This window comes from Melanotaenia boesemani, chromosome 18, assembly GCF_017639745.1.
Source record: "Melanotaenia boesemani isolate fMelBoe1 chromosome 18, fMelBoe1.pri, whole genome shotgun sequence".
In the NCBI taxonomy this organism is placed as follows: domain Eukaryota; kingdom Metazoa; phylum Chordata; class Actinopteri; order Atheriniformes; family Melanotaeniidae; genus Melanotaenia; species Melanotaenia boesemani.
The window spans coordinates 14,571,405-14,585,846 of NC_055699.1; the positions used below are offsets into that span (position 1 = coordinate 14,571,405).

Genomic DNA, 14,442 nt, shown 5'->3' on the forward strand with positions numbered 1-14,442 from the left:
ATCCTCTTGTAAAACTTTACTTTCTCTTTGCACAAATATGACCCCTAACAGTATCATTTTAGCCATTTCCTCTTTGTAATATTGACAAATTTTCCCCAAAAAACTCCTTACATTAGGTCCTTTCCAAAGTATTTCAATTGGATTAAGGTCAGGACTTTGACTTGGCCTTAAGAATATGTTTTTTCTTTTGTTATGACAAGCCCAGATATACCAGCACAAATGTAAGCAAAAAAAAAAACCTGCTAAAATCAGGATACCACCACTTTGTTTCTAGTTTAGGTTTAATTTGCTTTTCTTCTGTCCATAAATCACTTGTCAGTTCTTTAGGTTCCTCCATGTGGAGAGTAGTTCTCTCTTTTTAAGGACCTGTTAACCCGATATGCACAACAAAGTTCTGCTGAAGGTAAAAACATGAATAGTCAAGAATGTGAGAAAAGGCGTTTGATTGATTGGAAGTTTCCTTTAATTCCTCTGTTATACATTTTGTGCTTTGAGTGATCTTTGATCACTGAAAACTTTGAACACATTTCACAATCAGGCTACTATGCGTATCATGCTATTATGAACTTACTCACAACCCACAGCAGTAAGTAGCTGCAAAATTGCAATAGGTGTGCATATATAGGAATCCTGACAGATACCTACATAAGTAGGTGCTACTCAAAACAAACAAAAAGTTGCTCGAATAAAATAGAATAGCTTTTATTGTCATTATACAGAATACAATGAGATTTAAAAGCAGCTCTGTAAACATACACACATAGTAGTAACAATTTTTTTAGACATGTAAATAAAGAACACAATATAAATAGCAGCCATGAAAAGCACTCAAGACTCAAAATGAATGGATTGGAGACCACTCTACCCACTGAGCCACACCGCCCCAAATGGCATGTCTAAGTATGATCACCTGTCAAGTGTCGCCATTAAACTCAGAGCTTTTTAAATACAAGCATTTTTCGGTGCATGGTTGTGAATATGTGCTTTAATAAACTTACCAAATGGCCGATTTTTATCTTAATTATTAGGAATTATGGAATTTATGTAATCTTGCTATACCTGACCAGAGGGGACAGAAGAAAAAAAAGGACAGTGGAGAGAACTAAAAAGTAAAGTAGAATAAATGAAGAGGAGGCAAAGACACAGTAGATAGAAGCAACGGCCCTTCAATCCAACCTAACACCAGACAACCAACTGCTACACCTGTACTGAAACACAACAGAGAATTTCTTACAGCTTTTACAGGTAAACTAAGCTGACAATCATCAGGAGTTCCTTAAAAAATAACCAGGACAACAACAAAGTTCCAGAAACATGCAAAAAAAAAACCCTAAACAAAGGTAGCTCTTAGTTTATAAACCCACTGGATGACTCAGTGACTGTCAGCATTTGCGGCTGGATTGTACATTTCCTGGAAGGCACATAAATGCTTGGAAAACTGTCATAGATCACCCAAAGCAGGGCTACTCAATTCAGTCCTGTGAGGGCTGCAGTCCTGCAGGTTTTCAGTGTTTCCCTGCTCCAACACACATCAATCAATCAATCAGTCTTTATATATAGAGAGCACTTTTCATACAAAATGGCTTTCCATGGTTAAAACAATGCCCCCGCACCGGGAGCTGCCCACTGGCCACGACCGCCAGGACACTGACCCAGGACACACGGCCAAGTGAGAGGCAGAGGAGCCACCCAACCAGACTAAAAGAACCCGCAGGACAGAACCGCAGCAGCCACAGCCGATGAAAGCCCCCGGTGCAGAGAGCCCCCTCCGAGGAAACTCTGGAGAAATAACCTAAAAATAATATAAATAGAATAAAAGCATAGAATAAATAAAAATGGGTTAACATAGATAAATAAATAGGCTAGGGGAATAAAATGAATAAAAATAAAATGAATAAATATTAAGTAAAAGCTAAATTAAAAAGGTGGGCCTTGAGCCTGCTCTTAAAACCATTAACATTCTCTGCAGCCCTGAGCTCCTCCGGCAGGCTGTTCCACAGACGAGGACCATACCACTGGAAAGCTGCCTCTCCATGAGTATGTGTCCTGACTTTAGGCACAGTCAGGAGGCCTGTACCGGAAGACCTCAGGGGCCGCGAGGGTTCATAAGGTAAAAGTAAATCTGAAAGATAAGAAGGCCCAAGAGCATTAAGACATTTAAAAACCAGTAAAAGGAACCTTAAAATCGATCCTGAAACACACGGGGAGCCAATGCAGTGACTCTAAAACCGGTGTAATGTGGGCCCGCCCTCTGGTCTTCGTCAGCACACAAGCAGCTGAGTTCTGTAGAAGTTGTAGAGGTGCAATACTCTTTTTGGGAAGACCAGAGAGCAGGGCATTACAGTAGTCAATACGACTGGTGCTATAAGCATGCATCAGCATCTCCGTGTTGGCCTGAGAGAGAATGGGACGGACTCTGGCTATGTTTTTTAGGTGATAAAATCCTATTTTTCTAACAAGTTTAATATGTGGAATAAAACCAAGCTCAGAGTCAAAAATAACGCCCAGGTTTTTTACTTGAGATGATGGGTTTAATGCAGATGTCTGTAATTTAGCTAAGAGTTTCTCTCTCTGAGCCTCAGGACCAATGATTAAAACTTCAGTCTCAAATGAAATCCAACAGGCTATGAAGTTTTGCACAATAACTCATTAAACTGAGTTAGGTGTGTTGGAGCAGGGAGACATGCAACAAATCAAAGTTATAGTGTAAAGAATTGACAGTTGTTTTGATAAAAAGCGTCGGAAAATAGAAAATCTTCTAACAAAGATTTAAAACAGCTGACCTGCAGTTTTCTGGGAGCTTGTTCCACATGTGAGGACCATCTGTGTCATACATTTAACCTATTAACAGTATTTACATATTAATTTAGCTAATTGTACTTGTTGTGATTGGTGCTAACGCAAGGGGTTGCTCCAGTTACGGGTACTGAGAAATGTATAGAAGAAGAGTGCCTCAGGTGTGGGGCAAGTGATTGTATGTGGAAGTGTGTGTATTGTGAAATGGCGGTTAGCCTGTGGTAATAAAAAGATCAGCATAACTACAGCCGACCTCGACCATCTATTAGAACACAAACACGACAGTACTTAAACTACTTTGTCTTTTATTTAATGCTACCTCATTTATTTGTTTTTTTTTCAGAACTTTCTTTACTTTTATGGTAAATGTGATCAATGTTCTTCACTGTACTGTTTCATTCTGAAAATTTCTTACAGCTTTTACAAGTAAACTAAGCTGACAATCATCAGGAGTTTGTTAAAAAAAAAGTAACCAAAACAGCAACAACAAGATGTATCACGACAACAACCAAAGTACCAAAGATTCACAAAGTAAACAAAAGTAGCTCTTAGTGCATGCAGAGTGTGAGAAATGAGGAGTGAACAGAGATTAGTGTAATCGTGCAAATGTGACCACGCCTCCATGGAGGCTAGAGGCAAACTAGGGCAGCCCAGAGACTCGAGCAATCAGCAGCTATCCCGAAGAGGAAGGCCCCAGCCAGAGCCCCCCGCAGTCATGGGGCACAAGTCCTGGTGGGCCAAGATCGGCAGCCGTCGACCCTGCCAGGCACCGGCCATCCAGGGGGGCCAGAGTGAAGGGTCCCAAGCCCAGTGCCCAGAGGCAGAACCCCCCAACCTCTCACCTCCCCGCCCCAAGGCAGAGGTCCTGCAGCATGCCCAGGAGGACTAGACCCCCCCAGGCAATCACCCGGCCTGGACCAGCACCCACATCAATGTTCCAGCAGTAGTCTGTGGGATCCAGGGCACCATCTGCACTTAACGTATAATTAACGTATTTGGTAAGGAAAAGGAAGATTACAGGCATTTCAGAATCCCTTAGAAACTCCAAAATGGTACATGAAGCCATACAGTTAACATACAGGAATAAAGTAGTCGAAAGAAACTGCCAATAACTGCAGCTTAGACCTTTGTTGTAGAAAAAAATTACCAAGAGTCTGGAATGAGTAAAAGTATAAAAACGTTTATCACAGGAGAATTATTGAATACAGAATTACTTGCAAGTAATTGAGAGTGCTCGTCTCGACTTGCATGAAGTCGAGAGAGACTCTGGGGATGCAAGAGGAAAAACAATAGTTATACATTTCTGTAGAAAGGATCCTCCTTCCTGAAGACCTTGGGTGAACACACAACTCCAAGAGCTGGCGTCAAAGCAACCTCACATAGTCGCCACCAGAACCAGTCTAAGGGTCTGGGACAGGACCAGATGAAGGTCATCTTACCCTCGTAGTGACAGTGCAGAAGAAATTGGCCCGGGTATGCACTTGCTCGCCCTCATTTGGTGCGTTAGTGTAACAGCAGCAGTTTGCTGCCCACGTGTCTGAATGGTTTGATGGAATCCAAAGTCAGAAGAAATGGTTTTATTATTTTTGAACAGGCTAATGAGCATCAGCAAATGTTCTCCCGATGCTTTAAAGATAATTTGCATGCCTGGATACATCTCCACTGACATGAGTTGTATCTGTCATTTTCTTCAGATGATCTGACTTCAACTGCAGTTGACACGTAAACAGTGATCTCAGTTTTGACAGTTACCTTACAAACATCGCCAGAGCTGCTTTCTACCATCTGATAAATATATCAAAAATCAGAATATTCATATCTCAATCAGACTCAGAGTGTTTCATGCATTCATATCGAGAGTGGATTATTGTAATGTCCTATTTTCAGGATTATCCAAACAATCAACTGGATGATTACAACTTATTCAAAATGAAGCAGCAAGAAATACCTGTAACATATTACCGCTGTACTAAAATCCCTTCACTGGCTGCCTCTTCAACATAGAATCACATTTAAAATCCTCTTACTGGTTCGTAAAGCACTAAATGGCTCATCCCCTCGGTACATGTCTGACTTGCTCACTGTCTATGACCCATCAGGTCCTTAGATCAGCAGATGCAGGTGTTCTAGTTGTTCCTAGAATCAGATCCAAGGCCACAGAAGGTGGTTTCACAGGCTTTATCTTAACACTGCTGTGTCTATTTGTTGATATAAACAAACTGTATTGGTTTTATGTGTATTTTTGTATGCATATGCTAGTGTGCTTGTGTGTAAATGTACGTCAAAGATGTATGCATTTACTTTACGTGCAATTATATTTCTTGTTCTTTTTATTGGAAAGCACATTGTGTTTACATGTAATGAAATGTGCAATATAAATAAAATAGCCCTTGCCATTAAATAAATACAGATCACCCGCCCACATCTGACTGACGTCATATTCATAATAAACAGAATAATGTTCCTCTACAAATCCTAATCCTTTTGTCTCATTTATTGACCGTCTTCTTTCTATTTACTTTTAGGACTTGCTTGTAAATTGAAAGATGTTTTAGCTCACATTCATGCAGAAACATACAAAATCCCAAACTTTGTCAGTTTTTAAGCCCTGTTATAAGTCAAAAAGGGAAATTTTAAGACATTTTTTACAGCTTTGAATACATTATATGATTTACGTTAAACAGTAAAAAAAAAAAAAAAAAAATAGCAGAGCTTTTCCAGCTGGTTCAGATTGCCTGAGAAATCACCTCTACAAGATTCTTATTTGGCACACTGCCTTTCCACTGCAGTGCAATGTCAGTGCGGGTGTGAAGCAATTTTTTTTATATGCAAAAAAAAAAAACCTGAAGCGTGGCCTGTTTTCTGTGGAAAAAAAACATTTAAGACTGATGATCTCCTGATGCATCCACCTTGCTGTCAATGCAACATGGAGTGGAACAAAGCAAAAGTAATTGCAAGTTTTTGACAGCTCTGGGTGCAACTGTCAAATATGCACATAAAGGAAAATGATCATCCGACCCGAAGATTGAGTTATGACTACTTTTTAAGAACTTAAATTCCTCAGCGGAGTCAGGTCTGACAAATACAAAAACAATGAGTATGCACGTGTTCTTCTGTTTAGTGATTCTCACATACAGTTGAGTCTCATTCTGTTCTTTTTTATGCAGTTTAACACCCTCGTTAAGAAAAAACAAAAAAAAGAGCTTGTCTGTGGTTTTGCTTTACACACCTTCACATCCACACAAACACACACAGAGACGCGGTCTGCCGTATTTCTTCATGCATGGCACGTAGAGTGGTCAGGGTGCCTCTGTGCTGATGAAGTGTTTGTTTAGCCGATTTTCCACTCAGCGGCCTTAAAAAGTGTGGGAGTTTAGAGGCACTTAAAGGCCATAGCAAGCAGAATCCAGGGGAGGCATGTGGATAAAGCTGAAGTGCAGAGCTGCTGTTTTTCTGTTTCCTTGTGTATGTGTGTGTGAACTGCTTTGGGTAGCAGCAGCAGCAAACCTTTCCTTAACTCCTTTTCCTCTTTGTCACTTCATTAAAAAACATATCCCCCCCCCCTTTTTATTTTCAGTAATATTGAGAAACCATCTACACACACCTTGAATAAGCATTTAATGAGTTTTACTTAACACACCCAGAAAGATTCCTTGCATGTGTCTCAGTATGCATGAGTGACCATAGTTACATGTCCCGGCATTCCCGGGGGCTGGAGAGCTTCCCAAAGATAAACAACTTTGGTGTTTGCTTCATTTCACACTTCAGCAACTTTCACCAAAATCCTAAAAAAAGATCATTTGAAATCTTCAGTGACTAAACAGGAAGGAAAAGCCGTGTTCAGAAATAACAGGCTGCCACACAGACGAATAGATTTGATTTATGAAATAATTTTTTTCTTCACTTACTCTCCAATTAATGAAAGTATCTCTCTTGCAGCGAACGTCCTGCCTTCTTTGAGTGCCACCGCTCATGCATAGCAGATGTAACCTCCCCCACGCAGGTTGCTTTCTAAACCTAGACTTCTGCTTTAAATAAGTCCAGAATATTTCAAAACTATAATTAATAAGAAAGAGTTGTTTATTTTTTTGTGCCTAGATTTCAGCAATGAGAATAATGCAGCTGAGATTTCTGAGTTAACTTGAGACGACAAAAACAAAAAACTGTACCATGTCGTCACATTAGGCTGAAATGTCAGCCATTAATCCAATAATTTAATATTTATACTTTGTGGCAAACAGCTTTCTGGTTCATTAGGTTTGGGCCAGAAGTAATGATGTATTTATTTTCACAAATTTCTGAGAGACCAGGCTTAAATTTAAAACACCCAGCAGCTGCTGATCAAATAAAGAATCCCAGCTGCACAAGAACTATTCCTGCACACAACTCACCATAAAGCCTCAAAAGGTTGATGCTGGGTTGCACTTCTGCTCCTAATTGTATTAAACAAACAAGAGCTTTTTCTATGCCAGTGGTTGGATTTTGTTACATTTTTGAGCCCTCAGAAATTTAAGGCAGAGAGTTGGTTGTGGAAAAGGATCCTATTCTGTTTCCACACTGAACATTAAACTAGTTACACCTGGTTTAGTTAACCCTTTAAGCCACATCAGCCCTTATAAGGGCTGAACAAAGAACGGACAAAGTAAACTACTATATAAAATCCTAGATAGTTAAGACATCAATGTTTGCAAAACAGGGCAGAAAATTGAATGCTGATGGTAATCAATGACATCTGTATCCATGGAATTATTGATTGTTTGGTGTTATCCTTGTTCAGATAGGGAATTAAACAGACAAAGATAGAAATTTCAGATTTCTGCTCTTTAATTACAATTTAAAAAGGTGTACTAACATAGAGAAATCTTTTGATGCTGGGAATGCTTTCTCTGAAGTTCCCGGATGTCCCTAGACACTAAGAACATGCATTATGAACCTTAATATTGTGGAGTAATTCTCTGTTTACTTGGTTTTGTCTTTTTAGGTGTTTTTTTCTGAAAAAAATTACTAGGGCTTAAGACATTAAGGACTGAAGGCAGGAGCTCTAAATGTTACTAAACACAGTAGACAAAGGTGTTTACTGTTAATAGTCTTGTTATAGTAATAGTGTTAATATTCACAGTGGTAACTAAAAGGGAAAACAGTATTTATTAAAACTATTATATTCTGTTCTGTTGAAATTTATTTGTAAAAGCTAACCAGCTCAAATTCTTTAATTTAGGACACAACATACTGAGTCTTAATAGATGTATATCTGACCATATTGTAGCAGAACCATTTATATTATGCGGCTGTTCAGCTGATCAGTCGTTTGCCATGACTGAACCCACTGCCTCTTTTAATCTGCACCAAATCGATCAGATTGACCCCCCCCACCCACCCCCAGCTCTCATGTAGACATGTTCCATATGCCACATTTTATTCAGAAATTCTTCAAGTGATTTATGTGTGTGCAAACACACCGACAGCTGTGTTAATATAATCTACACTGTATGTTTAATAACGTACGCAGTAGAGGTGAGTGTTTGACGAGCCTTAACGTTGTGCTGCTGTGTGCAGAGCTGGATGCAGAGGAATGGTGCAAGCTGCTGTGCGTGGAGTGCCTGGGCAGCCGTCTCAACGACATCAGCCTGGGAGAGCCGGACCTGTTAGCAGCAGGGGTGCAGCGGGAGCAAAACGGTGAGTGCCCAATTTGTCCCTTGTAACACAGACAGACATTCACGGGGTCCGTCTCTCTCATACAGCCCTCTACTGAGCAGCTAGCTGCTGCAGACGAGGACTGAACGCATTAAGGCGACTGAGACCTCAGAGGGTCAGGGGAGTGGAACAGCCACTGTCCAATTAAGCCTGGCTAATAAGGGCCGGTTTTGTCGATATTTGATTTCAAGTCCCCTGTTAGAGTCTTTAGCAACATTAGAACTCCAACTTCAGATCTCAGAGGCCTGTTTGGATGTGTGTGTTGAAGGAAACTTGTGTGTGTGTGTGTCTAAGCACAGGTCACGGGCTACGGCCAGAGCTCTGTTCCAGTTCTAATGAGAAGTGCTGTGCATCACTGGCTTCCCTCGTAATGAAGCTTGTCATAGAGATGGATGAGATTATGGCTCCTAAAGCCATGTGAAATAAATGTGCCTGCCCACATATTCCACTCACAGGAAATGGAAAGAAGCAGAGACAACAGGGTTGTGCTATCACAAGGAAGCTCATTCTGGGTGTAATTTGCAAACTCATGGAGGAAATTGAAGGCAACAGGCAAAAAAAGAGCAGTTTAAAGTTGTAACAGGGTGAGTAATTGAACAGAATCTGCTTTCATTTCCTTTCACTGCTGACATAAAGTGAAATTGTGCTCCCCAACATGACCTAGCCTCATTTTATTTAGGATCTGTATGTAGGGGTTTGACTGAAACAGTTGAAGTGTAACAACACAATCCCTGTCCATTCTGTTGTGGTCGAAATCCTGCTGTTTGGTGTTCATACAAAGGTTTAAGCAGTGTGTGATGGAGACATGGTGAGCGAGCACCTCTCTGTCACTTCTTTGAGCTGATAACACAAAAGGCTTTGGCCTGCAATTTCAATTAGCGTCCCTCCCCAAACAGCAGAGGCTGATAATTAGATCACAGTTCATTTTCACTGTCCCTAAGAATATGCCACACCATGACGTTGCCATTTTCAATCCACTGCAGATATGCAGCTTATTTTGAATCGTTAAATGCAATTAATGAGAACTAATTTAAATTATGGAGCACAATCTGTCTATGTCTGCCTTGCTCACTGTGTCTGCGTCATGGAGATGCTTCGGTATGAGGAAGTAAATTTGGCTCGTTGATGCCTGGTTACTAGCTAGTTAAAGTTTAATACTCCATTTTGGAGATAAACGACAAAGTTAAAAACAAAAGTCATTAGCAAGGTCAGTGCTTCTTGGAGAGAAGAAAAATTATTGCAAATGTTTAAAGGAGCCCCACTGACTTGTTTCTGCACAATATTTAAATGCAATTATTTGCCAGAAAAATGGAAATAAAAAATCTTACCTAAGCTTCACTCCTACAGTGAATATCGTAGATTCAGAGTTATAAATAATTATTGAGGCATTTTAGCCAAGACAATAGCCTAAAATGCTTCAATAATTAAGATGCTTAATGATTTAACAGAAGGAGATTTGACGGGAAGAAGGAAAAATGTACCTTAATCTTAATAAATGAATAAATAAATAAATTCAGAATGCCTGAAAATAAAATAATCATAGAAGCTTTTTTATTAGCTGCTTTCACGTGTGCACTGGAGAGCAGCGGTTTATGAGAATGTAGATGTTGGCAACATATGCTCTGGATTGCATCATTAGTAGGTGTGAATGCACAAATGCATCTGCAAATATTCTGGAGCATTTGCTGTGACTGTCAGCATTTTTTGGCCTTTTTTTCTGACTTGTTTTCTCCTTTATTCTCACTCGCTGCTGTTTTGATTACACACAGATACATGCAGCACTAAAGAATGATCTTCACAGGCTGGTTTGCGCTCCTGCCCACTCTGGACATGGTGATCTTTTGTCAAAAGAAACTTAAGAAAACAGACCTGAAGCCTCCTGAAAATCTCCAGTGTGAAAACGAAATGAACTAATATGACATTTAGTATATGTAGCTGCTCCTTTGGTGGAACAATGCAGCCTGTATAACTTGGCTAGCTTGGCATCCATCTTTGCATCCTGTCTTATCTCTGAGCTCTCTCTAGCCAGTAAAAGTCAGTCTGATTTTTACTCTTGTCTTATCATTTGCTCTGTCACTATCTTTCTTTCATTTTCCTCTTGATAATTTCCTCTTAGATTGCTTTGTTGAATCAGCGCTTTGTTGAATCAGCGTGTTTAAATTGGTATCTAGTTGCTGGCGTGTGACATGGTGTCATAAAGCAAAATGCTGATGTCACAGTCTGAAAAAAAAATGTTGTGAAATTTTTGTTTCTCAGCCTCAGATTGCTTCAGGGCTCCAGGAATGTGCATAATGAATGTCAGTGTGACACCAGAATGAGTCACACTCACAGTTTTAAAGGTTGGAAACTTATGTAGTGCTGCTTTAATATCATATGGCTGAAAAGCTCCATTACCAACATTTTATGCCTGAACTGTTTCATCTCATTTATAAAAAACTATAAGAGTAAATACTTGAATAAAATCCTATATGTGAAATTTTTTTGGGCTGATTTCTATGAGTTCAACACAGTACTTACAAACTTCTTACAATTGTTTGGCAGATATGGAAATCCTGATCCAGATTTTTATTGCCCATCTGAATAATTTAATACTAAGTTCCTGCTTCTGTAGATTGTTAATTCAGTACCTCAATTTTCTCTATAGCACACAAATGCAAACCTTGACCCATACAGTGGGTACATTACAGTAACTGTTTTAATTGTTACAGTAATAGGATTTTTTTTCATCAAAAATCAGATAAATCAGAAATCAAATGTCTTTCTAGAAAAATTCTGAATGCAGCATGAATTTACTAAGATTACAAGTCTAGTGATGTAAAACTATGACATTTAAAACTGAAAAATATAAAACAAAACCTTTAAAGAAGCATAAATACCAAATGTTCGTGTTTCCTTAACCCTTAAAACTCCAAACCATGTTTTGCTCATTTTGGCCTGCTTGTTTTGTCTTTTATTGTTTCTTTTTCTTTCTTTTTTTTTTCTTTTCTTATGTAAAAATGCATGTAGATGCTCAACTCTATTACGTTAGTCAACATACAGACAATATTTTTCCAGGACAGCCTCAGCTGTAAGATTTTAGGGCTAAAATTATGTCAGATGAATGTGTCAACAGATTTAGCACCATAAAGGCCAACCAAATATAACAAAACACAATTTATTACCAACAATACGTAGAATTAACACACAGATCAACAGTGACCAAACCTTTTCTCATCTCTCAAGTCACTACTTTGAGGGAAAAAAAATATTGGCATTGAAACAAACACAACAGAAATTATTTACATGTTAAAACCTTTTTCTTGCTATTTACAGTTATTTATGCTGCATTTTACCTACTATCCTCACAAAACCAACTTAGCTTGTTTTTGGCTCCACCATGCATCAAAAACAAAGTCTTTGTTCTATTCCAGCAATACATGGCCATTATTTTTGTACTTTTCAGACAGACATACAACTCAAAATAGAGGTCTCTTGGCAACATATCAGTTATAACGATATTTTTTTTTTTTTAAAAATGGATCCTACATTGTGGATTTACCATATAGATTCTCAGAATAAATACAACATTTTGTGGCTGGATTGTATTTTTGTTTTGTTTTGTTTATTTATTTATTTATGTTGAAACTCGTCCTGTCCATCGTAGCAAACAGGATGATGGTCTGGCTGCTGTGTTGTGCCGAACAAATTTGCTTTACCAAGAGGAGCTTTATGGGCATAAGGCTCCTCTTGTTACTCTGATTGTTTATTTATTTATTTATTATGGAATATATGTAATATTGCTGGACCCGACTGGAGGGGACAGAAAAAAAGGAGAATAATGAAGAGAAGTAAAAAGGAAAGTAGAATAAAAGAAGAGGAGGCAAAGACATAGTAGATAGAAGCCACTGCCCTTTAATCCAACCTAACACCAGACAACCAACTGCTACACCTGTACAGAAACACAACAGAGAAGTTCTTACAGCTTTTACAGGTAAACAAAGCTGACAATGTGATCAGTATTCTTCACTGTACTGTTTCATTCTCAGATGTTTTCTGTGGATTCTTTCAGAACGTTTCAACGTGTACCTCATGCCCACCCCTAACCTGGACATCTATGGGGAGTGCACCATGCAGATCACCCATGAAAACATCTACCTGTGGGACATTCATAATGCTCGTCTCAAACTCGTCATGTGGCCCCTCAGCTCCCTGCGCAGATATGGCCGAGACTCTACCTGGTTCACTTTTGAGTCCGGAAGGTGTGTATGTGCATGTGGAGAAGGTGTCATCTTGTACGTGTTTCTGTGATTGAAATGCAGGCAGTGGGAGGGAAAACTTAGTTTTGGAAATGTTGTGACAACTTCAACAAAGCAACTTTGAATCTCCAAAACATCCCAGGATATTTACCACTGAGCCCTTCAGGCGATGATGTGACAGGTGCTTCGGTGAATGTGCGCCCTGGTTTGTGTATGCCATTTATTTTACACATGTATAAGCATTTGTGTGTTTTTCCACCCCTCCAGTGGGCTACTTACATCAACATATCTGCCTATAACTAAACATTCAACCATGCATGTTTTTTTAAATCTGCAATCGGAGAGCGAGCATGATCAAAGTGTGTCTCTGTGTGTGTGTTCCTGGCACAGGATGTGTGACACGGGAGAGGGTTTGTTCACGTTCCAAACACGGGAGGGGGAGATGATCTACCAGCGAGTCCACTCAGCCACGCTGGCCATCGCCCAGCAGCATGAGAGGATGATGGAGGAGATGGAGAAGAGCTCCCAGGTACATTTGTATGCTTTGGGTTTGTTTATCTCATCCTCACAGCTGCACATGATGTGACTGTATTCTTGTACTACCAGCATTTCAAACAGCTAATAATGAGTGCAAGCATTATCACAACATTGTTTTAGAAGTATTTGCACAGTGTAAATCACTTTGCTGCACAAATGTTGCCAGTATATGAAATATATACAAAAACAGCTTCTGTACTTTTTTTTTTTTTTAAATGCCCTATTTTTCTGTTTTTTCAATAACGTCTTCACTGCCTGTTTGGTTTAGTCTGATCAAACAAACATTTCATTGATTTATTTTTAGAATCAGCTGACTACAAAGGTAACAAATCATGATTTTTACACAGTCCATTCACACCCACAAGCAATATATATGTCTCTCTGGGTATTTGCTGTCTCTAAATTGCTTCGTTGGACCAGGAGCCTTCTGCCACCCTGCCGTCTTGGCCTCCGTTCCCTTCTTCCCTCTCAACAACCATCCATCCCTTCCTTCCTTGCTCCCCACTATCATCTGTATTCTTTATTTATGTAGGCCTGCCTAGCGTTTGATGAGCCTTGACCATATGGCCATGCTCCTGGACCCCACCATTTTGGGAATATTTCCAAAAGCAGCTACTGTCAGCTATATAAGTTGTGCAAGTAGATACACAAAACTGACCACTCAGGTTGCAGAAAGGGCTGAAATAGCATGTTTGCTGCTGAATAAATTAGTATACTAATACATTTCAGACACCTAAAGCTGCTCTTTGCTCCTGCATGGAGGCTTTACTGTCACATTGCAAACACAAAATCAAGAAGTCATCGTCCAGCAGCAAAACAGTATGATTATCCTACCCATCAAACAACCATTCAGACTGAATGCACGTCATTCAGCTTGCAGTATGCAGTATACTTTACACTCTTGACAAATGCAAATCAGTTTTCTCTGTTGTGTCTGAGTGAGTGACTAAGAGTGACAGGAGAATAAGAGGCACTACAATCTTCCTCTGTCTGCTTCAGATCCACTCCAGAGAGACGTTAACCAAGTCCATCTCCCTGCCACGCAGCGCCTACTGGCAGCACATCACGCGTCAAGCCAGTGTGGGGGATCTCTACAGTTACCAAGGTACAAGCAAGAACTCACTAATTATCAAACTTGTTAGGCTGCTGTTTATTTTTACCTGCTTTAAAGTGAAGATTA

The 14,442-nt window shown here is 39.6% G+C and overlaps 1 protein-coding gene across 2 annotated transcripts in view; it reads left to right on the top strand.

Annotated features, from left to right (window-relative positions):
* Window positions 1-14,442, top strand: part of dok6 (docking protein 6) — a 69,679-nt gene that overhangs the window by 43,088 nt on the left and 12,149 nt on the right. For both annotated transcript variants that reach the window (XM_041968650.1, XM_041968649.1), the window contains exons 6-9: window positions 8,353-8,472; window positions 12,539-12,728; window positions 13,116-13,254; window positions 14,262-14,367. In XM_041968650.1, the coding sequence (XP_041824584.1) occupies window positions 8,353-8,472; window positions 12,539-12,728; window positions 13,116-13,254; window positions 14,262-14,367 (555 nt within the window). The remainder of the gene's footprint in view (window positions 1-8,352; window positions 8,473-12,538; window positions 12,729-13,115; window positions 13,255-14,261; window positions 14,368-14,442) is intronic.